This window comes from Schistosoma haematobium, chromosome 2, assembly GCF_000699445.3.
Source record: "Schistosoma haematobium chromosome 2, whole genome shotgun sequence".
NCBI classification, from domain to species: domain Eukaryota; kingdom Metazoa; phylum Platyhelminthes; class Trematoda; order Strigeidida; family Schistosomatidae; genus Schistosoma; species Schistosoma haematobium.
In genome coordinates, this window is record NC_067197.1 from 12,147,479 (window position 1) to 12,169,329 (window position 21,851).

The 21,851-nt window shown below is 31.4% G+C and overlaps 1 protein-coding gene across 1 annotated transcript in view; it reads right to left on the reverse strand.

Moving 5' to 3' along the window:
• Positions 1 to 13,684: 13,684 nt before the first annotated feature.
• MS3_00010749 (uncharacterized protein) overlaps positions 13,685 to 21,851 on the reverse strand; it is a gene marked incomplete at its 3' end in the record, with an annotated part of 93,588 nt that continues 85,421 nt past the window's right edge. The window contains exons 9-11 of the mRNA XM_035732728.2: positions 20,321 to 21,016; positions 17,831 to 18,527; positions 13,685 to 13,773 (exon numbers count right to left, since the gene is read on the reverse strand). Of these exons, the coding sequence (XP_035585893.2) occupies positions 13,685 to 13,773; positions 17,831 to 18,527; positions 20,321 to 21,016 (1,482 nt within the window). The remainder of the gene's footprint in view (positions 13,774 to 17,830; positions 18,528 to 20,320; positions 21,017 to 21,851) is intronic.

Below are 21,851 nucleotides of genomic sequence, written 5' to 3' on the forward strand. Positions count from 1 at the left end.
TTTATCTGAGTATCTTGATATCGTGGTGGACTATATTTGGATGTTAAGCGATTGGAGACACTATGCAGGAAGTTGTAGACCTTAAATTTAAATTAGTAAGCATCTATTATCAAGGCATATCTTTAATCTTTATGAAAAAAAGAAATGAACACATCCTGTTGGATTCAAACAAACCTACCTATTGAGTTATTCAGTTTAATCTGGGCTCTAAAACAAAAGTCTTTAAACAACGTTTGTTACTTATTCAAGTAAAAATGGATAGTGGCTAGCAGTGGAATCCAAGACGGGTATTTCGTCCTATTTGGGACTCGTCAGCTGGATGTAATTGCATCCCAGAGTTGATGTTCACTCCGGGACTCAATTGCAGTCCTAAATAACAATGGGAAGGTACAAGTAAAACTTACTTATGCTTAAGTATAGTACAAAACAGATATATATATACAGAATGCTAAGGAGAACATTCAAGTATATGTTAACGACACGTGTCTTAAATAGTAATCAAATTCTAATTAATATCATGTATCTAGTCAAATAATTATGCTAATAATGATACACATTCATCTATTTGACCGTATAATAATCGAACCTCTTCGAAAGAAAAAAAAAACCCAATATCCCATTAGTCATACAAATACATCTTGTTCTTTAGCATATGAATGTTTGGCTAAATAAGCATTTATGTATCTGTATATCATTTAGTGCATATATCTACTAAACAAAATGCATTAAATTGTCGTTACACCGTTTTTTTTAATCATTCTGCATTAAAGAATAATGTTTATCATTTAATAAGCACACGTGTATATGAATAATATTTAGGCACTTAGATCTTTAGTTTAAGTAATGCTGAATAATAATTGCCTGTCCATTTATACATTGATATCATCAAAATGAATTAATTTAACCAAAAAGTATAGAAATTCATTGTTTCTACTTAGAACACCGGAAGTCATATGACTAACTAGTACGAAAACACAATGAAGCAGGTGGAGTTCAGGTGTGCTGGGTGTCAGAGAGGTATCCATTATAAGCAACAGAAAACTATGAAATAGTATTGTGAATTGATTAAATTTAAACATATACGATGTTGAATTCTGGGTCAGTCGTCTACAGATTAAACATTTATGTATCAAACTAAAGATTCTGGCTCCGATCCCCAGTGCTAAGATCGTGGATCTTCACTGGTGATGAGTTTTATACTAGGGCAAAAAGGCTACCTAGTATTTTCAAGTTTTAAAACAACAAATATCACTGTTATTAATGTGGACAGTATTAGTGCTCATATTTTTCTAGGAGATTTCTGGTATCCAATCTCTGTTTATTTATGTGTATTAAACCATGGATATTTCTAAAACGGGTTGTTACGTAATTACCTATCTAGACAATTAAATTAAGGCTGAAATGAGACATCGTACTATAGTAGCCCAAATACGAGTTCCGTAACTGCTTTATTTTATGTGGTGTTCAAATACTAAATATATATGAATATCTTATAGACTGAAAAGTAATATATTATTGCTGGGAAGTGAATAAAAGATAATAAGTAGCGACTTAAATAGACATCGTATCAAATTAAAACTCAAATCTGTATATTCACTGTACATTCACTCGACAGATCAATACAACACTGAAATCAACATAATATTTACTAATAATTAGTAGCAGTAGTAGTTGGACCAATAAACAGCTGTTGTAGCTTATTCTGTGACGTTTTGCCACAACGTCTATCAAGCCGCAAGCTATAAAACTTGAAACCTTGCTTTTGAGGAGGTCAGGAAAATCCTTCAAAAAAGAAAGCCAGAAAAGGCTCTGAAAACGCTGAAAAACATCTTATCCAATCAGTATTCAATAGAAGTTTTACCAGAAACATCTAGAAATTGAAACGTAATATGCCGCGTTTCTGATTGGATGATTATCTATACTACTATTATGTTTAGCAGCGTCCCAGAAATTTTCGGAAGCTGAAGGCCATGTAAAATACTATAAATACCCTAGATTTACTGTACAGAAACGAACCTTAGAATAAAACGTTTTTCTATATTTCGCGCCTTTTCTCTCGCGTTCAAGTCGCTGTTTAAGTTTGGCCTTAGGGTTACTAGTAAGAGCTTAGGGATTGAATCTAGCGTTCAATTAGAACATTTATCACTCTCAGTATACAACACATCCATATTATCACTCTTTCATCATGTTAAAATCGATTAGGCTACATATTTCTCATATTCATTAAGTCAGTTATCATTCATAACGTAAAGTGTCTTTATAATAAATATCTTTTATACAAAATATCATATACAAACTAAAGTACCGATCTAAAAGAGATAATGTTTTGAATTCAATTGTTGTGTTTCTACTAAGCTAAGTCCTATCGTCAAGAGTTTACATATTTTTATATTGTTAGAGATGTTAGATCCCCAGAACTCACTTGGTAAATAAACTATTTTTATAATTTTATTTTAAAATTTTGAATTTTCTTGTTCTCACGCCAAAAGCGCTCATTTTCACCTTCATGTCGTATTTTCCCACTTGGGAGAATCTTAAACGCTATTGGTGAGTTGTATCTTTTAGTATGCTATTTTGTAACGTTTCCCAATGACAATTTATTGCCCTCTCTCTCTTCTGTATATATATATACGTTTAGTTTGTGCCTATTGTTTTCGCTCGTGCTTCTAGCTGCTTGCGAAATGTATCTCCCCGTTCGAACTTGAACTTCTTTCTCTGGTTAGAGGGACTGGGACATATCACAATCGCTAGCTTATTAGTCTTTGGTCACGGAGTCTTTGTTCCATTCTCAGACTAAGTGAACTCGTAATCGCTTCAAAAATAGTATATGCCTACTTAGTTACAAATAGTCATTAATGATTTTTCATTTTACCGTACTTACACATCACTTTCATCTTTTTAATTCATACGATAATATACACAAAACTTAATATTTTCTACTTTATAACCTATAATTAATTCTATCATAATAAATGATAGTTCATTTTCTTCCCTTGAAGCTCTTCTATTTTATTGAAAGAAGAATATACCTTTCATTAAAATATACATTACAATTATATTGTATTATGATTTATTCAATAACTACTCATTATTGTAACCAAAAAAAAAGAAACAAAAAAGAGAATGAGAATAATCCATGAAATGAGTAGTATTTAACTGTTTCACAGTGAAAACTATGGGGGAAAATAAGAAAAAACAAATTATGCAATATAATAATCATTCCAAGAAAACTATATATATATATATATATATATATATATATATATATATATATATATATATATATATATATATATATATATATATGGAAACGAAATTGAGTAGTATAGTATATTGAATGTTAAAAAATGTGTTTCATAGAAGCATACATCTCTTCATGATAGGTGATATATATAATGGGATTAAGAACCAAAATGATATTATTTTACTGATTGTAATTTCTGCTCAACATTACTTCCATGTTGATTATTCAGTATGGTGCTCGTTCCAGCCGAACTAGTTGGTGAAGCCTAGTGGGCACTTTTGAAGAAGAGACTACACCGTAGCAAAACACAACTACCGGGCTCAATAGTTGTTTTTGCAAGTTTTTTGTCTTTGATTTTACTTCCTGTCCGGTGATTATACCTTTCTTAGTTGGTAGGCTCTTATTACAGCCAGGATAATAACATTTATTTAGGTTATTTAAGGAGTTATTTTTATTTACGCTGGTTTTAGTTTCAGTTTTAGGTAGATTGTTTTGTGGGGTGACACGACTGGATATGCTTATTAAGACAGCCCTGAGTCATATGTCGTATTACAGTCAGCTAAGGGACATTTATAAAGTGATTTGGTACTAGGTTTGTTTTGATGGTAATTTCTATAATGCTTGTTTATTTCTTTAATTGTCGCAAACATTCCAGTGCAACTTTCATTTTCACATACATGATTTAGTGAGTGCTTTTACATTATCTTGGGGAAATATTCTTGATATGCATTGAGTTTAACCTTATTGGGTTGGTTTATTCAGTTCCTAGGTAGTCGTTCGTCCATTTCGTCAATGTCTTGGTGTAGTTGTCTTAATCAGTCTTTGGTATGTGCTATCCTATTGTTGCGTGGGTTTTCAAAGTTACTATTTGGAGACCTCATCATTAGGCTATTTGCTCTTTTATGTGCAGTCTACCATAGGTTTAGCCTATTTTGCATGATTTTATAAGCTAGGTTTGACAAGTTTATTTTGAGTTGTTCGACAGTAAGGTGTTTTCTATCGTTTATGCTTAAGATCATCCGTCTTTTTGTATTTAGAACTGTTTTTAATCTGATCCAATCTTGCTTCAGTGTGGTATTTGTTTTGTTTTCCAGTGGGATAGTTTACTCAGTATAACATCAATTTATTTGAGTGTTATGTTTATTCAAAATACGATATTCTTGTATTAAGTTAATGTGACTATTCTCAGCATGACATACAGGGTGCGATTTGTTATAACTTTGAGTATTTTTTTCGTATATATGATTTCATCCTAATTAAGGATCAAAATCGGGGTACAGTCAATACATATTAGGTATATTTTCGACTAGGGTCGTCATCGTGTTTTCAAGTTAATAAATCTTCAGTTGTATCAGTTTTCATGTTCTTACTTCGTGTCGTAGGAATTGCAATGGTTACTCGTCGTTTTTTTTTCAAGTATAAGTGATAAGTGACATGGATATAACACTACGTCATACTACAGAATACATCTTCAACATTATGTTTTAACAACCTATGAACAACTTGAAAACTAGGATAGAACAACAATTTACTAATGCACAAATTCAAAACTGTTTTCTGGCCTAAATCAATTAGTAAAAAATGAAGAATGTAAGTTATTAAAAAAATTAGTGATTTTCAGGCTACTTTAAAATGACCATTTACGTCGAAATATTGTAAAACATGAAATATATGCTGAACGAATAACCAGAAGTGAAATAATTCAATAGTATACCATTATTGAATGAATAAACACTAGATTAGATATAGACTTAAGAGAGATAAATTTACATGGAAGTGTTAAATAACATAGATTGAATAATGACTCACTGAAGACATTGGTGGACGGTGGTGCAATTTCATGGATTGGTTGAAGTTAGACATTAATACAGTTGGATGCCGTCTCACTGGTATAAAGCTTAAGCTTTCGTGAGCGAGGGCGAGAACATGGATGCGAACTTCTGAGGAGTCTCATACAATGGTAAAATGACCGTCCAGTGCTTCCAGTTTTTCCATAGTGGTCTAACTTTAATTAACTCATGAATTCAACTAGTAAATTAATACAATCTAAAAAACACCATCTGATAGTAGATTAACTAACCATAAAGTTATATAATCACTTACATTTTCGTACGGTAGACAATCCATTCTTGTTATAGAAGAAATATGAAGCAATTTAAGCACTGAATCATTCAGTTGATTTATTCGAATCACATTTGTTCTTATTACTATTTTATTGAAGCCATTGTTTCCATCTGTAACTATGGTGAGCTCTGTGGTCATATGATGCATTTACTCTTTTAAGGGCATTTACGAGTTTTTTTATAACCGTAACTAGTATCCAAGTAAAATGATGTAGTGTGTATTAACTGTAAAAACTAATTAAGATAGTACATTATATCTAAAATGTAATAGATTTTTAGACTTTGTCTACTCATAAAAAATTATTATATTTATAAGAACATTCATCTAGATGCAATCGAATAGTCTCATAGTATTTGGGACAATAAGAATGAAGAATGTCGTTGTGAGCTAAATCCAATGTTCCACCTGGTAATTTGATCCAGGCTTTTTTCAAGGCAATATAATGAAACATCAAAATTTATTAATTATAATTACCAAGCGAAACATTAAATTTACTTCTAATTTATACACTGATATATTATAAATATATTCATCCTTTTTAGTTGTCATTTACTCTCACCCATTCTCTTTCTGCTAGTGATCGACTGGATCATGAAGACGTCAACATCTGAAGGGAAACACGGGATACAGTGGACAGCTACGATGCAGCTGGACGGCCTAGACTTTACAGATGATCTGGCCTTTCTATCGCACACGCAACAACAAATGCAGGAGAAAACGACCAGGGTAGCAGCAGCTTCAGAAGCAGTAGGTCTCAACATACACAAAGAGAAAAGAACATTCTCCGATACAACACAGCATGCAACAACCGAACCGCACTTGACGGAGAAGATTTGGAAGATGTGAAAACTTTTACATATTTTGGCAGCATCATTGATGAACATGGTGGGTCTGATGCAGATGTGAAGTCGCAGATCGGCAAAGCAAGAGCACCATATCTACAATCGAAGAACATTTGGAACTCAAAACAACTCTCAACCATCATCATAGTCAGAATTCTCAATACAAATGTCAAGACAGTTTTATTGTATGGGGCAGAAACCTGGAGAACTACAAAAGCCATCATTCAGAAAATACAGGTGTTTATTAACAGTTGTCTATGCAAAATACTTCGGATCCGTTGGCCGGACACTATTAGCAACAACGTACTGTGAGAGAGAACAGACCAGATCCCAGCGGAGGAAGAAGTGGTGAAAATGGATAGGACACACATTGAAGAAAGCAACCAACTGTGTCACAAGACAAGCCCTCACATGGAATCCTCAAGGCTAAAGGAAAAGAAGAAGACCAAAGAACACATTACGCTGAGAAATGGAGACAGATATGGAAGAATGAACAGTAAATGGATAGAACTAGAGAGGAAGACCCTGAGCAGAGTGGGTTGTAGAATGCTGGTCGATGGCCTATGCTCGATTGGGAGTAACAGGCGTAAGCAAGTAACATCAACTATGATACCTCTCTACAACTTAGAACAATTCATCTTGAAAGTTCGTTGCTGATCGCACTAGTATTTTTTCAATTCACGAGATTGTGATAGTTATTTTAATATAACATTAGATGAAAAACAAATGAAAATTAGTATGAAGTGATCGAAAAAATTGTCTAGTCCTTTAATGTGAAAAAGTACTTTCAAATCGAATTAAGGTGGGACTATAACTTATGGACGACCTTTGAACGAGTCTTGACTGACCTTGAGAAACATTAGCCAATCAGTAAACAGTCAGTATATAATAAAATTATACAATATCAAAGAATTAAAATGGATATGCTTCTTTCACATGGTTCAAAAACTTGTCAATGTTAAAAAGTTTCAGAGGTTCTAAAGTCGTAATACATACGGTAGAGGAAATCATCAATATAGCTCCATAATAGTCGCCCTCTGGGGCCATGATAAGGTCGCAAAAACTCTTTCAGCCTCAACTAGATGGCTTCATTACTGCTTTTGTGCACTCCGGTTGTCGGGTCCACAAAATGCCACTTGTGGATTACGACACGATGCACATAGCCAAGTCTATGTAGGCATCGGTATGCTCTCCAATCATCCGTATATATTGTAGTACCTGGCTGCAGCCAGTGTTACTGGCGGTTTATTATCCCGTTCGCAACATTTTTCTGCTCATCAATATTTTTATCCTTTTATCTTATAATGTTCTTCTCTCTTTTTTTAAAAAAGAAACTTAATTTTCCATATGAATTAAACATAGACAACTTTATTAAATATTTATTTATGTCATTTTTATCAGAATGGGTTTCGTGGAGATTTTTTAGAAATTTCACTGGTTGAAATCATGAGTCAATTGAAGCTAGACCATTATGGAAAACCTAGAAGCACTGGACGGCCGTTGTGAGATAGGAACTCACTGAAGACAATGGTGTACGGTGGTGCAACTTCGTGGATTGGTTGAAATTAGACAATAACACCATTGGATGCCGGCTCAGTGGTCTTGTTGGTTAAGCGCCTGGTACGAGACTGATAGGTCCTGTGTTCGAATCTCGCGGGGGCGAGATCGTGGATGTGCACTGCTGAGGAGTTCCATACTACAAAAACGGCCGTTCAGTGCTTCCAGGTTTTCCATGGTTGTCTAGCTTCAACTGACTTATGTCTTTTTGTTCAAATTATTCATTGCATTGAATTGTTTTTAATGTACCTATTTTTTTTATTTTCTTCGTTTTTTTTGTTTGTTTGCAAATCATGAACATTAGTTAGTTTCATTATAGACAACCGACTAAAGCATAACAAATAATAGTTAGTTTATTTATGGAATTGTGGAATTACAATAATTTTGTCGGATTATTTTCCTGGTTATTGATATTTTATTTTTTCAAGGTTTGCGACTACTATATAGATACTCAACTGTATACCACTCATATATATATATATATATATATATATATATATATATATATATATATATATATATATATATAGGTCCAAATATCTACCCTTGGTTACTCATGACATTGACTTTTATTAAATATCACTATGGTTAGCTTGTCAGTACATATACTAAATAAATGTTTGATATGTACTTGCTTTGTTATGCTATAAAAGTGAAATGTTTTTCACTCTACTCATTATATATTTTTGATCATATTGAAAATTTTAATTTTATATATATATACTGAATGATAAAGATTTAAGTAGTCATTGAGGTTCATAATAATGATCTGATCATGTTAATTATTTCTTTGATTTGCTTTTATTTTAGTAATTAATAAACATCTATTAGTAATGAGTAGATAAGGTTTATTTCTATGGTATACATTGTTATATCTTAAAAAGGAATGATTAAAGTATTCAGGTTATCAGCTAGTCTACAGTAAATGTTTTTGGTGGAGTTTTGTTCTTTGAGCTGGATGGTTTGGTCTTGGAGCTTTCATCGTTCTTCTGAACGACATCATCAGCACAAACTTCAAATAGAAGTGAAGTGTTCGAATTTCTCTATATATGTTTCACAGCCGCAGTCAAAAATCAGGAAAATCATACACAAATATAGGAACAAAAATCAAACCAATGGGAGACACAACCAAAACAAAGAAGTAAACAATGACAAAGTTTAGGTCAATAAGAACCAACCAATATCGAGGTGCACAGAACAAGCTGTGAAACACATATGGAGAAATTCGAACACTTCACTTCTATCTGAAGTTTGTGCTGATGATGTCGTTTAGAAGAACGATGAAAGCTCACGACCAAACCATCTAGCTCAGAGAACAAAACTCCACCAAAATCATCCACCTGGGCTACAAATCTTTTCCACCGTCTCACAATAAATGTTATTTATGAAATATTGATACTTCTAATATGTTACAGCCAAAAGGAATTTCAATAGATTGAATGATAAGAATCCACATGTGAATAGGTAAGATAAGACTTTTAGGATAATTTTATATTCCATACAGAAGTTCAAGATTGAAATGAAGTAACTCTATTTTTATATTATTATGCAATAATCTTGGAACATAATTGAGTTAACAAACTAAAATCGATGACAGCCAGTTAGGAGTTATAATTTGTGAAGATATCAATGACGTTATCGTTTGAAACAAAAAGAACTAGATAATCTGATCTTTTCTAAGCACATACATGGGAAGTAATGAATTGAAGGTAAAATAGATATACACTTAAATATTTAATTTTCACTTTTAATGATGGCTGTCATTATTTACTTTATGTAATGTTGAATGAATGCATAATATAATGTGTTAAACAGTGTGAATACAATACAGATAAATAGGTGACATATGATTCATAGGGTCTGATTCATTGAATATTACTATGAACTTAACTGAATATTGAAGTTTGCGTTAAAAAGATTTTCTAATAAAAATTCAAATTGTGAAGTTTGAGGCTGAAATTATATCGGAAAAGACCTCAATACTCATTTATTAACTCTAATTTCCTTCGAAATCTATAGCATTTTACAATGTAGCACGAACTATACTTGACATCAAGGAAGCATTAAATCTACCTCAATAATTAATGAGCTTTGTTTAGTTTCTGAACAAATGAGAAGCACATTAATAAATTTGAGTTGTAATTACTTGAATTGACTGAATAATTATCTAAACTAATCATTCAACATGATTATCATTTTAGTGAATGATCTCTGTCCGTGACGTCACGGTTACGAATAAGGATTTGGAAGCGATAGTCAATTGAATAACGAATTTTGATCAATGAAATATATTTAATGATAGGATGTGATCGAGTGATAACTCTTCATGAGATCGAATTGTCGATCAACTTTCTTTCCGTCTCCCTCCATTAAACCGATATCTTAAGTCACGCGAGCTGTCTAGGTGAATATGTTTCTTCCATTTAGTAATCGGCATATTTATATACAAAAGAAAATATAATTAGATGACATTTGAGATCAGTGGATATAAGTTTTGTTGATCAGTCACTCATCAATTCAATTGTACGTAAATAATATTTGATTATTCCACAAATGATGTTACTGTGAGGCAAAAATTATATCCAATATTAATTGATCTACCTAAAATAACCCACAATAATGCCAATTGTGAGACAATCACCCACCAATGAGAATAAATAATAATTGATTGTACTTAAAAATTCAAACCACTGGTTACTAGCTCAGTGAATTATAGATTAAGTAGTCTTCATAAAATCCAAAGTTCCTGATTTCAATCCTTAATAGTTAAGTTCCATGCAACGATCAAATAACTATCCAATACCTCTGGGTTTTCATAATTGAAATAAAATTCAACAATTTCCACAATCCCATTTCAATTTTTTAGTTTTTTATTTTCAAATTAAGAAAACTATTCAGTTTGTTGGGATATTCAGAAAAATATCCCAAAAATTATTTTGTTAAGTCTAACGCTATCCTTGGACTTGAGATGGTATCATTTTCCTATTGGTCAATACTTATTTCATGTGTCATTCTCCTGTTGGCCAAATGTTGTACAATTTTATTTTCTATTTTATGGTACGATGTGGTTTGCTTGATTGATATATAAACAAAGTATGTTTGAAATATAACGATTCATATCGCAGAGGTTGAGACTTGTATTCTGGACTTATCTGGCTAAGCTAGGCGGAAAGCAGGGTCAACCAGGACTCTAGACTGCTCATGCGTGTTTACGCGTCATTGATCCGATCGATAAGTCACCGTCCTCTAATCTGCAGTCACAGTATAACACACTTGTTGTTGTCACAATTGATTGATCACTGGGTGGTGATCAATGTCATGCGTGTCTAGTCCTTATTAGTGCAGATCAAATGCTATCGATCATGTTGCAATGTGGCCACCAGTCTAGGTGACTCGACACTGCGGGCACTATGTATTGAGATTAGATGGTGGTTGGAGGTAGTCAACAAGAAACCCTGGACCTGGGTTTCGTGCTGCTTGGCACTCGTCAGCAAGGTGTACCTGTAATCTTGAGGGAACTGGTGCTCCCTGGCGGATTCGATCTCGTGACACGACATTGATCACCACCCAGTGATCAATCAATTGTGATTACATCTCAGTCCTACAGGAGGTTAGTCACGACTCGGATAGCTCAGTGGTAACGTATCTGACCGTGAAGCTGGGTGACACGAGATCGAATCCGCCAGGGAGCACCAGTTCCCTCAAGATTACAGGTACACCTTGCTGACGAGTGCCAAGTAGCACGAAACCCGGGTCCAGGGTTTCCTGTTGACTACCTCCAACTACCATCTAAATCTCAACACTTGTTGTTGCTTATTTATTTATTTTTAATTAACACACCTTTATAACATAAACTTTTTCTTTTTGTTTTTAAATATTTTATTGGTATCTAATTTTTGTTATTGTTGCTTGACAAGAAATTGTAAACGTACACAATTACACAAAACACAATTCACACATAATAGTAAAATTATGAAAAAAACATTATGAATCGATCAAATGGTATCGGCAAATAAAATTAGTTAGAAACAAAAAAAGGAGGAATATATTTCCCGAAATTAATCGATTTTTAGCAGATATTATTATGATGATTATTATTAATATTATGCAAATAATACACAAAAGAAAATTATACAATTCAATTTTCAATATTTAAAAAAATGTTTATTTTTTTTAATAATTTAAAGCAAATGACACATAAAATCATAAAAGAAAAAAGGAAGAAAATTTGGCATCAAATTTAGATAATAGAAAAAGCAGTGAAATGATAAATGAAACAAATGAATGTTTTTTTTCATTTCTTTTTTCCTTTTTTCCTTTTCTTTTTTATTTTCTTTTTCTTGGCATTGAACAGTAAAAGATAATATATATAATCGACAAGTTTTAAGCTTGTAGTGTTGTTATTATTATTATTATTATTATTATAGGCTTCCCATGTATGATTAATTCATGAACTCAGTAAGCGTACATTGATATGAAAACTTGACAACAAAAAAGAAAACAAATAAACAAACAAACACTGACATACGTGAAACAAAAAAAAGAGAAAAATACTTTAAAAAAAGAAATAAAGTGAAGAAAAGTATACAATAGTTATTATTGTCTCATCAATTCTTTGCTCAAAAAAAAAGAAAAAAAGAAAAAGAAATCAGACTTTATTGATTATGGATTTTCAAGAAAACTTCTTTTGAATGTTTAGAAGAGGAAAATTAATTTTTTTTATTATTTCATATCACAAATTACACCTTCTTTGTTTTTTTTTAGTACAATACTTACACTGAAAAAAACAAGACACTAAATGTACAGAATTGCTTTATAAAACAAAATGGAATGTAAGCCATATTATTATGATGATGATGATGATTATCCAATGATGTAATCGGTTTTGAAATAAGTAGTTACTTATTAGTATAATAATAAAACACAGTTTTATCAGAATTTTATTAAATTTTTAAAATAGAGAATTATTTATTCACTATGTGATGTTAATAACTTGTTCATGTTGTGTGTGTGTGTGTATGTGGTTTTTTCATCACTTTTGTTGCCATGGTAATTATTGGCAGGATAAAACAATATAGAATATCACCGATAAAAATGAATAAAAGAAAATGAAGCAAATTAATTATAAATAAAAAAAATATGTATAAAACATAGACATTTCATATTGTTTGCATAGGTAATTTTTTTTTCTTTTTTCTCGAATGTAGTACGTTATTATTTTAAGTATTTGTTTACTTTTGTATGGTATTTGTGTATGTATATGTGTATAGAGAGAAGATTTGATTAACATTTGATAACCAAATCAGAAAGAAATAATAAATTGACAAAACAAATAAGATGATAATCATAAGATTCAAATTAGTTTTACATATACAATTTCATTCATATATTATTGCATGTAAAATATTCGTGAGACAACATTCCTGTTTTCCATTATTATTATTATCATTACTATTAATAGTAATAGTAGTAGTAGCAGTAATGATAGTAGTAGTAGTAGTACTAGTAGTAATTCGTAATGTTCAATTCGAAATGCTTTCTACCCATGTTTATTATTGTATAAATTTACAATAAATAGATAATGTGTCTATAAAATAAAAGACAGTGGTGTGTTTTACGCAATGAAAAGTGGTTAAAAATGAAATTCTAGTGGTGAAAAGAAGAAGAAGAAGAAGAAGTGGAGAAAAAGACAAAACTTAAACAGCTGTTTCAATGATACTCCACATTTATTATTGTATATATGTAATAATCTTTACGCTGAATGAACTTATATGGAGATAAGATGGGTAATACTTGTTTCATACATGTGAACCATGATCAGGATTTTTGTAATTGAACTGGATAATAATTTTTTCTTAAAAAACAACTTTGTGTTGATAACTATTGAGAGTAGAATTTGTTTAAATTGATCAATGGATTATTTTGTATAAGAATCTTTAATGGAATTACGAGTAAATGGTTTTTGTTGAAATGTACCTAATAGACTTTGATCTTTTGATTGTTTACCTAAAAATAAAACAATGAACAATCTATTAATAACATTGTAAAACTTATAATCTATTGTTTCATAATGTTTAAGAATAGTAATAAATGTAAGATTGATTGATTGATTGATTGATTTTATTATGTGGACTTGAAGAGCTTTCCAAAAATGATCAGTAATTATATGTTAGTTGAAGGGGATAGATAGAAACCATGAGTGTCTATTTTAAGTTAGCTGATATACATCAGGAATATTTAGTAAGTTTGGACACTTTTTTGTAAATGAAAACCACCATGTCGATTTACTTAAATTAGTAACCGTATTGTAATTTGATTGGTGAGGATTAACAACAATAATGAATAGACAGATAGGATGAGATTGATTAATAAACTATCAACCAGTGTAAGTATCAAAATAATTCAATAGTATGGCTTAAGATAATAACATGATAATATGAGTTTGAATAATACGAGAAGTATCTATTTCTCGGATGATTTAAATGCACTAGGAAGAACATAACTTCAGGTCTTTCTGACGATCATTTTCAATAAGATAGCATCGAGATTCAAGTAAACTACTTTGAGCTGTATGTATAATGAACAAAAGTTCCATTCAATAGTTCATAGTATTTGATGCAAAATATAATTTCGCCATTTTCTATTCTGTTGTTTATGAGTAACATAAGAACACACACACAGCAGAAAATTATGATCATGATTCTAAAAGTGACTAAGCGAGTTCTTTCTTTACTTTTATTTGAAACCAATAACAAAGAAAATTTACTAATTAGAGTAATCCAAAGTATATCGGGTATTTATGTACATCAATAGAAGCTGATACATTTAACAAAAAACTTATAGTTAAAATAGAAAAATGAATTTTATGAAATAAAAAATGTTATATACCACTAATATGTCAAAGCTACATAAGTAGTATCTAGTGTTCTTAATGCAATAAATATATCTTCTTATGAGGTAATTCTGTGCTTAAAAAGCTTGTGACTTAAGGCTATATCGAGGCAATCCGCACAGGATGCACACATGCCAACATGAGACTGACCAATTGCAATCCTAAACAGCAATGGGAAAATACAAGTGAAACAACATCAAGTGAATTTAAACTTCACCCCATTGCACAAGCAGGTGGCTATCAGGACTCAGTAGCTAAGTGGATAACGCTATAGCGTTTGAAGCGAACGGTATTGGGTTCGAGTCCCAGAGTGAACATCGACTCTTGGATGCAGGTACAACCAACTGACGAGTCTCAAATAGAACGAAGCACGCGTCCTGGATGCCACTATCCATCTTTGCTTAAAAAGAGGCAAGGCTTTGTTTTAAATAGTTTCTGATAATATATGATCTGGATAATAAAGCTTCTCTTTCATTATTATTTTTCGGAATAACATATTTACACAGTGGGTTTTTTTGCTTTTATTACATTAAGCTGTTATGAATAACATAACATATTGCATCTTTACTGCTCTGTTTGGTATTAAACAGTTTTTTTTCTTTATATTCAGTGTTTATTCATATGCCTAGGTTATTGGATACTCTGAGGGAATAACAGCTAAGTTTATCAAAGGAATATATTTAGTTAAATAAACATGTATATGATCTGATACAAATCTATTACGTTTTTGATTCTACCAGATGGTAGAGATAAGAGTAAACATCTAAGCAAATTAAAGAGAGAAAAAATATAGTTGATAAGCAATAGGATTTGCACAGAATGGTAAAACTATTATTGTTAATATTAATATCCCTGGGGAGAATATGATTACATTAAATAAACATTTAACATTTGTTCTCAATTTCCAGTATAGATAAATGACATTTGCTTAAGAAACAAGAAATAAAGATCCATGTCAGTGGAACATATAATGTATCCTATCCCATTATTATTAATACTAGTTACATATGGCATATATTTCAGTTAGTTTACGTAGTAAATAAATCTAGATTTGTGAACACAAAGTTAAGACTAAATTTATATATCGGGAAATGAAATTCGAAAAAAGAATTAAATTAACCTTCCTAACCTCGTTTTTTCGTTAATGTAGAACACCTATTTCAATAACGTCAAATGTGTTCTATGTTTAAAATTTTCAGACAGCTAACTTTATATTGTTGTAGTGTATGCTACTGATGTAGATAGATATAAGTAGTATGTATCACCAATCGAAATCGGAATGCCTGACAGCAGAAGTTTAGGAAGAACAAAGAAAAGAGAACGAGAATAGAGAGTGATTGGTATAATAATGACGAAACAATTAACTCTGAGACAATCGATGGACATTTTGTAAACCAAGTATTTACTATATAGTTCTAAGATTTTACTAAGAGATTCTGTAATGTTGAATTCAAATACATTTTGCTGCCCCCCCCAACATGTCTAATGAAAAAGAAGGCCTAACTACTCAACCAACTAGGTTGCATATGCTAATAAACATAGACATATCAGAAATATTTTTCACATCAAATCAATACTAAAATAAATGACATTGTTAAGCAAATCAACCTTAGTTGTATGCACTAAGTATTTAATTTCATTAGTTACTTGTAGTATTAAAACATTCGCTAGTTAGAAAATGTATTTATTCCCTGAAGAAGCGAATTACAGTGAGTCACGACATATATATACATGTATACAGCAAATCTTCTTTACGCAACGAATAAAGTATTATATTTGTCACTAAATGATTGTAACCATAGTGATTAAGATTAGTCTACAACAGCCATATAAAGTTTATTCGAAGACAATTTTTTGTTAAAAATTAGTCGTCAACCAAATGGATCAGTAGCGAATGACAAGATTTTTCTATTTTCCTCAAAATAATTTTTTAAACCCCCCCTCCCATATTACTTAATTTATATCCATGTGATTGGAAAAATAAAACATTCTGGCTTATTATTTTGTTTTACAGAAAAAAATAATTGATTATTTTATTATGCGGTGTTAAGAAGAAAAATACAAGATGTTTCTTTCTGTTGTATAATTTAATGTTTTGTCTAAATTACAAAATCATAAAGGAGAAAAAAAATATTTTTTTGTTTTTTTCTTCAAATTTTTTTGGAGCATGGAAACATGTGGACACATATGTTACATAATTTAATTTCATTGAAATTTATTTCTTATTACTATAGTGAAAAAATATTGTGTTCTTATGATTGTACAATTGAGGTGATTAGAAAGTTTAGAATCATAATCAATTATCATCAATTCAGCTGATAATATGAAGTCTTTAAATGCTTGGGTATAAGAGCCAGAACAATTGGATGTATTTAAAAGGATAAAATAAATATTATTAGGATATAAATATAAGACAGTTTGTTAATATGCTGTGATAGCTAAAATCCATTGAATATCTCATAAATTTAGAACAGAATATCAGTCTGTCTCATATTTAACATTTCTGTAATTACTGTAATACAGTTCAGCTTCCAAATGCCCTTGTACAGCCGAGGGTGGTGAGAGTTAGTTCTTTCTTTCGAAATGCTACTGACAAAGGAGTCCTACTCATTGACCTCTCATGGCGGGTGTGTTGTTTACGAAATTGAGAGGACGAAAAGCAAATGCCGGGCGCTTTAACCGGGTTGGTGGACACGGAAGGTCCACCAAGGGGAATTGGAAAACTCTGATTTCAAAACAACGGTGTACACGGGCTGCAGCATCCTGAGTGAACGAATGGCGCATGAACTAATTATTGGCCACCGACTATTATGGGACTGCATCTCCTGACATTGTTCCACTACCTTGTGGGTCAGACCGTTAGATCCTCTTATAAGCCCTGTAAAAAAATCACCTGCTTTGATTTGAGCATCCGTCAGTATCACAGCCGACAAAAAAAATCAAGTGTCTTGTGTAGTGCATATGTATTAGGTGCCTTTTTGTACCAATATTTCTGTGTTCAAATAAATAAATAAAATTGCACTACAATACACTACATATGATTTCAATTTTTTTATGTAAAGCAACTCACAATGCAAATCAAAGTTACAAGGTTATTGGAAAAAGTTTTTGAAAATATGATCGCAATATTGAAATTTTATAAGGCATCCGGGAAAAATAAGGTGCACTTACATGTGTTAATCCTTGGAAGACTTGGGAATAAAAGACCGGTTGTCATATGACTTGAATTCTCTATAGAATATTTAAGTGTACTTGATCGAAAATTTTGACTTTTCTTTGACTGATGTACAGGGGTATCTAATGTAGTTTCATCTAAGTGTTTTTCATTTCCAGATGATAATGATGTTGTTGTTGGCAGTGTGTTAACTAGTTGAATTTGATTAGAATTCTCTTCATCACTAGCACCACGACCACTATCTGACCTTTGTTCTTCACCAATGATTGAATTATGAATTCGTGGATCTTTAACAATACATTCACTAATAACCGGAATATTTTGATTTGTGTAACTTGGACGCATTAAACTAGCTGGACCGAAATCAAATATCGTTGATGTATTATACAGTGAATTTGGCGATAATGAATCAGTTCTATTTTGTTGATAATAATATGTCGAAGGAGGTGGTGTTTTTGTGCACTGAATAACAACAAGATCTGATCTGAGATTAGGATCATTTGAAGATACTAAAGGATGTGAAGTAGTTGGCATTGTTGATGGTTGAAATGATGGACAGTAAGAATTAAAGTGTTGTGGTGAATATGTTGAACATCTTGAAGTTATATTATACGATGATATATCCGGTATTGTCTTATGACAGTCATTATTTGGATATTCCAAATGAAGATAACTCAGTTGTGGTTGCTGGGTCTATGAAATCAAACATATTTACATGAAGTTTAAAGCTTTGTTTTTCATAAACTTCTTAAATATGTTACTTAAGAATAAATGAAATGTTAAAATGATATCACTTGTAATATTTACTCATATTTGATTCTATTTAGTTTGAACTATAAACAAAGTATAATCAAGTAATCATATTTGATTACAAGTGTAATTAACATATACTATCACTAGTCAAAATACTTGATTTGGAACAGACTAATTCATTTGTTTTCAGTTGAATTTGTTCTTAAACAATAGCAATAGAATGAAATTTAGATCTAAATTCATTTAAGAATATTTTTTTCCTAAATTGCTTATAAAAATTCATGTGTAGTATTAAGAAATAATGAATAGATTCAAGATGTAACTCCTGGAGTTCAAATGAGAAGCTGTAACCAGTTGACTTCAACTATGTTTAGTGTGGGACAATCGATGAAGATCAAGCAATCTCGTGAGTTGATTGGAGGTTAACATGTATAATATTTGATTCTAGCTCAATGATCTAGAGCATTCGTGCTGAAGATTAAAGGTTCAAGTCTCGATCACCTGTGGCTGATTCGTAGATGTACACTACTAAGCAGTCCTGTACTAGGATGAAACAAACATCCATCTGTTTCATACTTTCAATGGTAGTCTAAGATCATTTCATGATCTGAACTATAAAAATTAAAATTCATTAGCTGTATGTATTCATTGCAGTTTTAGTTTGTCTAAATTAGACTTACTTGAGAAACCAATATTGATGATTTAATGGTAGAAACTTGAATCTTTTTTCATACAAGTCAATGTTTTGAAGTCATATGAAAGGAAGGTTCATTTAAATAGTTTGAAATCTAAAGATCCATATTATTTTGACCATTTTTTCAACTTGTAATATACTGCATGTATCCAATACTAAGCACTTGTTCAATTTAAAACCATGTTCAACGTAATGAAGAGTACAGCGAATAAAATTCTATATATTCATGTATTAACATACATGAACTACTACACTTATAATATCACTTTACAGTTTATTTTTTTAGATCCTGGATGATCAGTCCGTACAGCCAAACTAAATTCAGCAGTGGATGAATTGGACTCGGAATAATCATCATACGTTGGGCTGTATACTCTTACCATACATATGAAAAGGTGACAATAGCTCGAAGTCTAGTCAGTAATGCATGTCTCTTCGGACAAGTAATAAAATCGCGTACTCCAGTTGCATAAATATAGTTGAAAGTTATTTAAAGGATTTATTGGATTTATCCAAGTGAATTACATAATTTGTGAACATTTTACTTGTCTTACAAGACTATAAATCGACTGGAATTGAAATTCGAAACCAACAGCCTAGAAGAAGTACTTAAATAGGATAAAATAACTGTCCACTATTTCTTCATTTCCAATGGTTCTTCAGATGTTATTGTAGTGAGCAGAACACGGGTGGGGACAATCGGATGTATTTAACACGAAATTACAGGACTTGATAATAAAATTTAACAATCATAAAGTAAATGCTTAATTTGCAAAATGTCCATCAACTGTCTCAAAATGACTCAGACTTCATTGTTCTTTCATTTTCATACGAACTGCATTTTGTTTCCATTCTTTACTGTTCGATCCTCTTGTCTCTCTGCTTCCAGACCTTCTGTTTACGACTAACATCATATACTACTTATGTCAATATAAGTAGCACACACCACATTATCACATTATAATGAAAAACTCCAATTAATAATGATCTTTAAAAATAACTAAACATTAAAAAATATACTAAACTAATATTAACTCACTGTGCTTAGCATTACATTTACCGGTGATGAAGATTTTTGAGCATATAATGTTTTACCATTTGTTTGTATTTTGCCCAAATCTTGTTCTACACCATTCACATTGTTTATACATGTTGTTTGAATTGAAACAGTAGTTGATGAATTAACCTGATTATCATTATCATTATTATTAATGCTGAACATGTTATATGGTGGTAGGTAACAATTTTCCATACTAGATACTGTTAATCCATCACTAGTAGTTATTGGTAATCCTTCATGATAATGTTGACCAATGGATGGATACAATGGACCATATAAATGATCAATATTTCCTACAGATGTATAACTACTAGGTTGATGATGATTGCATAAATTGAAATCAACACCATCATAATCACATATTATTGGATTAAATTCTTTATTTATACCAATATCAACAGCCATATTATGAGTATTAAGTGTTTTTGAAATATTCTTATTCAATTGATTGGAATTTCTTGATTTTTTACATGGTTTAATCATACATAATATAGCACTAATTAATAAAGCTGCTAAAAATGCTGATATTCCAGATAAGATAATTACAATTAGAATTGTATGTGCTTCAGTGATTGTATATTTTGAATTGAATATAGAAAAATCACGATTTTGTTCAATTTCAGGGAATAACCAATTACCACGAGCTGAACTTGCTTCAATAATTAATTGAATAGTCTTGAATGAATAGAGATAATATAGAAGTTGAAAGAGAAAATAAAGATAGAAATTATCAATATAGGGTTGTAGAGATTATTAAGTTTGTGATTGAAATCATAGATCGATTGATGTTAGACCATCATGGAAAACCTGGAAGCACTGAACAGCCGTTTCTTCCTATTGTGGGACTCATCAGCAGTATGCATCCACGATCCCTCTCGTGGGACTGAAACTCAGGGCCTTTGGTCTCACGCGTGAACGCTTGACCTCTAGGCCATTGGGCCGGCATCCAACGATGTTGATGTTTAACTTCAACCGATCCGAGAAATTGCGTGACTATCTTCCATTATATTGATTCATGCTGCTGAGGAGTCCTACAATAGGACGAAACGGCCGTCCAGTGCTTCCAGGTTTTCAATGGTGATCTAACATCCATCGACTCATGATCTCAATTAGAAGACAGAAATATGAAAATATACAAAACTACAAATTGTTTTGTATCAAGCTGTATATATGTAAAAGAAAATTTATTTACTAAGTGGAATTGAATATATCTGAGCTGGTTTTAAAAAAGTTAAAACCATGATTAAACTTTATGTTTGGAATTGTTTTTACATAATTCGAAGGTTACAGTAATGCTGCAAATTGTATAAACGGTTGAGATCTACCTGTATCTCGATAAGTATATTCTAAGACATTCCATATTAATACATAAAAACATTGTCGCTGAATGTTTTGTTTCTCTGAGCGAAAAATAGACATTTTAAAAATAAGTAAGCAAGCTTAATTACAAATTATCATAAACATCATTATTATAGCTAGATTGTGGTTAACAGTGAATTTGAGGACGCAT